We start from the raw sequence: 7,645 nt of genomic DNA, 5'->3' as shown, positions 1-7,645 counted from the left end.
ACAGTTTTACATAATCCACATGTCGCTTTACATATCCTCAATTGCAGCCCAGGGGGAAGAGACAGGGCCTTGAATAGGGATAATCTTAAATGATTTTACAACTTCATGGAACCTTTCGCCCAAAGACCCCATGCATCATTCCAAATGACTGGGTGTGATTCTCCCATCATATACTGTTACACACCTACACATCTCAAAAATAAACAAAAACAAGTTTGGCGTCTGAACACCGAGCGTTGGCGTATAACTGAATTATAAAAAAAATTGCTGGAGTATCCGATTTTACATTACCAATGTGTTTGATACTGTAACATTGGGAAAGACGGGAAAGACAGAAAAGCTGGACCCTTATCTATGTTTTTTTCCATAACTTCCCATTGTTCGATGCTGCTGCACTGATCCAGACAAACAGTATTTTGGTTACATTGATTCAAGTAAAGTGGTGCTCTAAGATATTAATGAATAATCAAATATGTATAAAGCTTGGTTCATCATATCAATTATGTTTTTCTCTCAGTGAAATGAAGTGTAAATATTTATAAGATTCCATAATTCTGTATATATGCATATGAATAGACAAGCTAAGAAATTCACATGGCTATTCATTAATCGCTTGCTTACAAGTTCTGGCACAATAACAAAGTAATTATTGGGGTTTTCTGTTCAGTTCTGCGACAGGTCACATGTAATTTTTCCTTTTTTGAAGTATGGTGGCTCTATAGTTAATCGTTTTATATAATAGTTATTTATAGAGATTTATATAAGTGCCCTATATCGCCTAAATTTACAGTTGAATACATTAGATATACATTGATGTGGCACCAAAGAATAACAGCTGGCCTTGTGCTGGCTACTCCATCAAACCTCATCAACTGCTGCCAGAGCAGAAACAGGAGTCTATACTGTAGTGAACACAAAAGATGTGATATGTATAATGACTCAAAATTACTGCATTGTTTTATTGCCATTTCTGCATACATCCAACACCCTATGCGGCTTTAGCTACATTAAGCATTTACAAGTCAATAGTGAACATGGCATTTTAAAAATTAGGATTCCATTTTTTTGTACATATAATAACATATAATACAGCCTTGCACACATTAATAAATATCAACACAATCTGTCAAACATGTCACACCATTTAAAAGCCTTGAAATTGTGTAACATTTCCTTCACAGCTCAAGTCATAAATATAGCCTCTGGCACAAGGTGTCTTTGCAAGAAAAACAGTGAAGACCCTTTTGTGTCTACAGTTTGTGAGAAAACTAGTGGATTCAAACGCTGAACAAGGAACTACATGTCCCAAACCACGGGTTGTTCGTAGATCTCATGTTCTCTGGTCTATGCTTAAAAAAAACAAAAAAACGGTTATGAAGTCCTTTTGTATAAAAAGATTTGACTTAAAAAAAAGTAAAAGTGTATTCCCAGTGAGATGTACAAATGTTTGCCGCACCTCAAAGTAAACCCACAGACATCCAACATGAAACGTGTCCGATGACGACAGAACTAAAAAGGCCTTTTGTTCGAGAATAACACTAGCGTTTATGTGTTTGTGGTGAATTCCTTTGTTGTTGCAACGGCTGAACCAACATGTCCGGTAGCATCTGACTCAGTGGACCTACCCAGTAACAACAGAAACCTGCCCCAAACCAACACAACCACACAGTAGGAACCCTCAATAACGGCCAAGGGAGAAGCCTTATCCATTTTCACTCTACTAATGCCCGTTATGGAGTAGGGATATGTAATCCCACAGATGTTTGTGTGTGTGTAATTATTGCACTGAGCTAGTAGATTAAAACTGGGTTTGATGTAACCCAAATCAAGATTGCTGCCAAGAAATACCAGGCAATGGGGAAAATGACTTTTTTACTTTGTGAAAATCTTAAAATCCCTTTGTGTTTGCTAATCTATTTTGTAATCAGACAATGCAAGTCCAAAAAATGCAGACTTTGTCCTGATCCTGTGCTCGCTGCTCTTGACATGCAGTTCCTATCAAGGTATGCCTGGTTAAGAATGGTTGAGGTCTGGTTACTCTGGTTACACATAGGAAAACACGTTATATCTGCTGAAAGCAACCCACTCTAACGAGTGCTTGTGAAGCCCATGCGGCCACATTCAAACGGATTTAAAAAATCATTGTCAGGGGAAAAGGGAGCATGAAATAAAATAAAGTCTTTGAGCCTCTTCGGAAACAACTCCTAAGGACACAGGGGCTGGCCTGTGATTGGATAGAAAGGCAGCCTAAGTGGAGTGTCAGTTTCCCTCGTCGGGGTCGCCAATCACAACGGATCCCCCGCAGTTGGGAGAGTTGAGTGTGAGGCATCTCTGCAGAACGCAAACAATCTCTTTAGCAGTCCTTGCAAAGCAATAAACGAGAACTCTCTATATACTGTGAAATGTGATATACCTACCAGTGAATCTGTACAACTCCTTTACATCAGTAGGACCCAACCTCTCTTTTTTTCCCTTTTAGATGATAAAACCCTTTGAATATTTTCTAAATTCTCCCAAAGTTCCTCTTATAAAGAGGAACATTTTAAGCAATACTAAAGCTGTAGCTCGCCATAATCAGTCTCTCCAGATCTGGATACCCCATAAGCCTTTTTTGGGTGGGAGCGGGGGGGGGGGGGGGTAACAAACGGTAACGTCCATTTTTCTTTTTTTACCGTTTAGCGTAAAAAAAAAACTAACGTAAACATAAAAAGTGACCGACGGAACTAACGTCAACATCGGCTTCTAGCAGCCGGTTTTTCCGACGTAAACGTTAAAAACTAAACAGAATCCGTTCCGTCACACTCGTGGCTGCAGCGGGAGAACACTACACATTCACGGCTGTGGGTGTGGCAGTAGCGGAGACTCTGCATTCATCCGTCAGTCCTCTCCGTAGGGCCCTGGCAAAACACACACACACTCACACAACCCAAAGACCCTGTGAGAAAGGCAAGTACGGGCCGACGAGTGGGGTCATACTGGAGAAGGGGTCGATCTCTGCGTTGAGCGACTGGTTTCCATAGCTGAAACATCGCAGTCTTGCAGGGGGAAAAAAAGAAAGAAAAAGCAAAAAGGACATTCCGGGCGGCTTGGTCTGTGTGTGTTTGTGTGGGGGGGGGGGGCGGCCGCCCTCACACCCAGTTGAGGTTGAAGCCCTTGGAGAGCATCACCGACTCCAGGTCCTTATCCTCCTCCTTCTCGCGGAGCCTCTGCTCCTCCAGAAGGGCCACCAGGGAGTCGCGCTGCTCCACCACCTCCAGCATCTCGTTGAGGATCTGCTTCTCTCGGCTCAGCTCCTGCTCCGTCTTCAGGTGGTCTGCGGGACAGGGAAAGGGATCAGGGCAGAGTTTGAGTATGCAGGAAGGAAGGAAACAAAGAAAAGAGTGTGTGAGACACGTCAGTGGCACAGAGAGGAGATAGAGGGGGGGGGGGGAGGTTCCTGATTGGAGGCAGGAAGCACCCTGGAGAGTCAGCAGTTACCTTCCACAGCCATCCTCTCCCTCAGGTCCTGCTGGAGCCTGCTCTGCCGGTCTTCCAGCTCCAGCTCCCTGGCGCTGGGGGAACAAACAAGGCAAGGCGAGACCAGTTATTAGGCTAATTCTTCTACACGCGCCTCGCTCAGCGTTCGTATTTCCGGCCATCCGACTGCTTCGTTTAGCTTCCGCAACGCTATATAATTGAAGGGGACTCTGATGTGCTTGGATAAGGCCTGCCACTCGCATGAAAAGTACAGAAAATGTAATAGTCAGCGGAAAGGCAATAATGCCCAGGAGGATGGGAATATATTATGATTTTGAGCCCGGCCGTCGCTGTGAAACGTAAGGGTTGAGACGGCGAGACGTAGGCAGCCTCTTTAGTGCCCATTCTAACTGAACGGAGATGACCTCCGGGGAACGATGTAGCAAAGTACTGCCTACCAGCCTCTCTTTAGATCACGTCCATTTGATTCCGATTCAGAGGCAGATTATTATTATTATTTTTATATGGGCCGTGACTAACGTCCCATAATAACCTGTGCTTCAGGGCTGTGTTCGGGCGACACAGCGAACCGGCGTTGTGCGTCGATCACACGCCGTCTAAACCAAACTCCTGATTGTCTTAAGCGGCGGCACAAAATACCTCCGCGCATCAAAAAGGCATTTCAAAATCACAACCCCATGGAACAACGTCGGTACTCACAATATCATGAGCTCCGACTCGTAGCGGACCAGGGCGTTCTTCTCCTGCACCAGTTTGAACCACTCCTGCATCAGCTTGGGGTCGTCCTTCTTTCCCATGCCTGCGGACGGGGAAGACCCAACGTGTCAACGACCAGCGACAAACCACCAGTCTACCCAGATCCTTCTCGACACGCAAGACGAACACACACACACACACACACACACACACACACACACACACACAGGGTGGGAGGAGGAGTTTGGGGAAGTGGGTTTGGCGGGGATGCAGTAACAGCCAGGCCAGGATGTCCTAGCCAAGGGGGCGGGCGCGCTGGCACATTAGACACGCTGGCCAATGAGGACAGGACAGCTGTTGGCGTACCGTGGCTGATGGACTATGGAGCGCCACGGCCTTTGGCGCACACGCACACGCACACACACACACACACACACACACAAGCACACAAGATGAACTCTTCTGGGAGTCTGCCGTGTCCAGTGTAGATGAGGCATGAAGACAGGACGGCTAAACACAATCACTAAGCTCTGAGGACCTCCTTTCCCGTCCTGAACGAGTTACGAGGGTCCAGCCCATCTCGGCTCCACAGCGCAATGGGTCCGGGCGCGGGACAGGCACACGTTGTACGCATGGCCTGGCCAGCGGAGGCTAGTCCAACACATGACACGCTCATGATTCATGAATGAATCAGTAGCTGGGGGCCATGAGTGTCTGCTGTAGGTGGAGCCATGTTTCTCTCCGCACCACCAAGCCTCACCCCAAAGGCTCCACACACACACACACACACACACACACACACACACACACACACACACACACACACACACACACACACACACACACACACACACACACACACACACACACACACACACACACACACACACACAGTGATGGACAGCAGAACCAGATGAAGTACTAAATAAATACGTTGAGTTACCCTCTTTTGGACCTTGAATATTTAAAACTAGTTTTCAGACTGAAGCAAGTTTCTTACTTGAAGGGCAAACAACACCCAGAGGCCAACCCAATCCAATCCATGCTCAGACAGTTTTCTATTATTATTTAATCCTCAGGTTAGTCCCACAAGCTCAGGTGAACACAACAACTGAAAGGTTGATAAGGTATCAACCTAAAATAAATATATTTTCCGTTAGCTGAACAGCAAACTGATTACATGCTGTTGAGAAAACCACACAAACCAAAAACACACACTGCAGGCAAGTGTACCGGCAGCTTCCCCTTTAATCTACGGCTGCTACTCAGAGTAAACTGAGGACCGGTCACGTCTCCACCTTCTCACTAACATCCCATCTCCTTCCAAGCCGTTTCAAGTGATATTTTGTTATGATACGACAGTGCCATCCATGCATGCCAAATATAATGTTTAATAGAGAATACATCAATTATCCATGATTTTCCGGGACACATTTAAAATAAATATGATTGAATGAAGTGATGTGAATTCCACTAACCCCAAAAATATCATCAAAAATGTATGGGAGGCATAACCTACTTTCTCTAAGTAAAATAGGCTTGTCTGGGAGTCTGCACTGCTAGCTAGGATCCACGGTGCCGTCAGTGATAAACTGAAGGCCCCTTTAATGGCTGTGTGTCTTCATGATAAGAGGAAATATCTACTGAGCCTGTTCACACGCAAAGACAAATCATAGGCAGGGTGAGGAAGGGACGGGACAGGGCGGTTGGGGTGGTTATGGACTTGCTGGTTACAAACGAAATGGAGAGAGGGCGGGGGGGGGTGGCTTCTGCCGATCCTTGTGGCGGTTGTCATGGTAACCCACCACAGGGTTACGTTACCTTCGGGGGACCAGCAGGAGCACAGGGAGAGGGTTCTTCGGCGGTAGGTCCGCACCGGGGAAGATTCAACTTCAACACGATAACAAAGGAGGGAGATGGGCCATGGACATGGAGACACACACACACACACACACACACACACACACACACACACACACAGACACAGACACAGAGGCAGAGAGAGGGCGAGAGCAACAGAAGGAGGTGAAGGAGTGGAGAGGGAGAGCAGTGGGGATAGTAAGTGAAGGAGAGAGAGGGAGAGAGATAGTGACAGACAGACAGAGAGAGAGAGAGAGCAGTGGGGATATGGAGTGAAGGAGAGAGATGAAGAGAGATAGTGACAGACAGACCGACAGATGGAGAGCAATGGGGATAGGGAGTGAAGAGAAAGAGGGAGAGAGATAGAGACAGACAGAGAGAAACAAAGAGAGCAGAGGGGATAGGGAGTGAAGGAGAGATAGTGACAGACAGACAGAGTGAGAGACAGACAGACAGACAGACAGACAGACAGACAGACAGACAGAGCAATGGGGATAGGGAGTGAAGAGAGCGGGAGAGAGATAGAGAAAGACAGAGAGAAACAAAGTTAGCAGAGGGGATAGGGAGTGAAGAAGAGAGATACAGACAGAGAGAGAGAAACAAAGAGAGCAGAGGGGATAGGGAGTGAAGGAGAGAGAGGTAGATAAAGAGAAACACAGACAGAGTGAGAGGCAGACAAACAGACAGATGAATGTGGATGACGAGGGAAGAGGGAATGGAGGGAGGGGGAACAAAGGAAAAGTATGAGATGTTCATCAAGGAAGATGAAGAAGGTAAGAGGAGTGTCCGCTGACAGAGAAGCAGGTTGGACGTGGTGGTGAGTACATTGAGGAGAGGAAAGAAAATCATAAGCAAAAGGAAGAGATCACACGGCAGGAAAAACCTTGGAGAGGAGGGGAGATCAAGTGTATTTGTTTGTGTTCATGTGTTTGTGTGTGTCTCTGTGTGTCTGTGTCTATGTGTGTGGGAGTAGCCGTGAGGAGTTTAAAAATGAAGTAAATGAATGCACTTGTTTGTTCAATATTTCGTATTTATAGATCGCAAACGAAAATGTGTTTCACTGCAAATGTTCTTATTTTTACACAGATACTGAATCATGATTACATCTGATTGACTACATCTCTTAACTATAGTCATACTTATATATGCAAATAAATCAAACTCAATAACCATCTTTTAGAAAATAATATGTCCTTTGCTATGTTTCAGGTAGAGAAATAAATAGGGGTTTGTGTGTTGTACTGTGATGGTGGTGTCCTCAAATGGCTGACCAAGTTCTGAGGGACTTGTGAGTGAGTGAGTGAGTTAGAAAGAGAGCTAAAGCATCACTCGGCACCTGGCTCCCGTCGCAGGACTTAACACACCAAAGTTGTACGTGAAGACCTGAGGGAGAGCGCTTTAAATGGGAGCCTTTCTACATTACAGCGGTGGAATAGGGTGTCCAAGGCAGGCAGCGTTCCACCTCCTTCCTGGGGCTGACTCTGATGATTGCACACTTTGAGAATAGACCGAGATGCAATGCAAGTTACCGTGAACGCGTCGAGTAGTCAGTGTTTGGTTATACTTACCATGGGCCACGCACACGCACACACACGCACACACACACACACAC

At 46.0% G+C, this 7,645-nt stretch overlaps 1 protein-coding gene across 22 annotated transcripts in view; it reads right to left on the bottom strand.

Annotated features, from left to right (window-relative positions):
* Positions 1 to 930: 930 nt before the first annotated feature.
* mical3a (microtubule associated monooxygenase, calponin and LIM domain containing 3a) overlaps positions 931 to 7,645 on the bottom strand; it is a 73,814-nt gene continuing 67,099 nt past the window's right edge. For 20 of the 22 annotated variants that reach the window (XM_030365178.1, XM_030365179.1, XM_030365177.1 and 17 more), the window contains 3 exons: positions 4,177 to 4,276; positions 3,478 to 3,551; positions 931 to 3,313 (listed from right to left, as the gene is read on the bottom strand). In XM_030365178.1, coding sequence (XP_030221038.1) covers positions 3,129 to 3,313; positions 3,478 to 3,551; positions 4,177 to 4,276 — 359 coding nt within the window. In that variant the 3' untranslated portion in view covers positions 931 to 3,128. Of the gene's footprint in view, positions 3,314 to 3,477; positions 3,552 to 4,176; positions 4,277 to 5,994; positions 6,064 to 7,645 lie in introns of all 22 variants that reach the window. The other 2 variants (XM_030365181.1, XM_030365193.1) reach the window with 1 other exon arrangement.

This window comes from Gadus morhua, chromosome 9 (genome assembly GCF_902167405.1).
Source record: "Gadus morhua chromosome 9, gadMor3.0, whole genome shotgun sequence".
Lineage (NCBI taxonomy): Eukaryota > Metazoa > Chordata > Actinopteri > Gadiformes > Gadidae > Gadus > Gadus morhua.
Note: the sequence above shows the minus strand (reverse complement) of the source record. Positions and strands in the feature narration are given on the sequence as shown.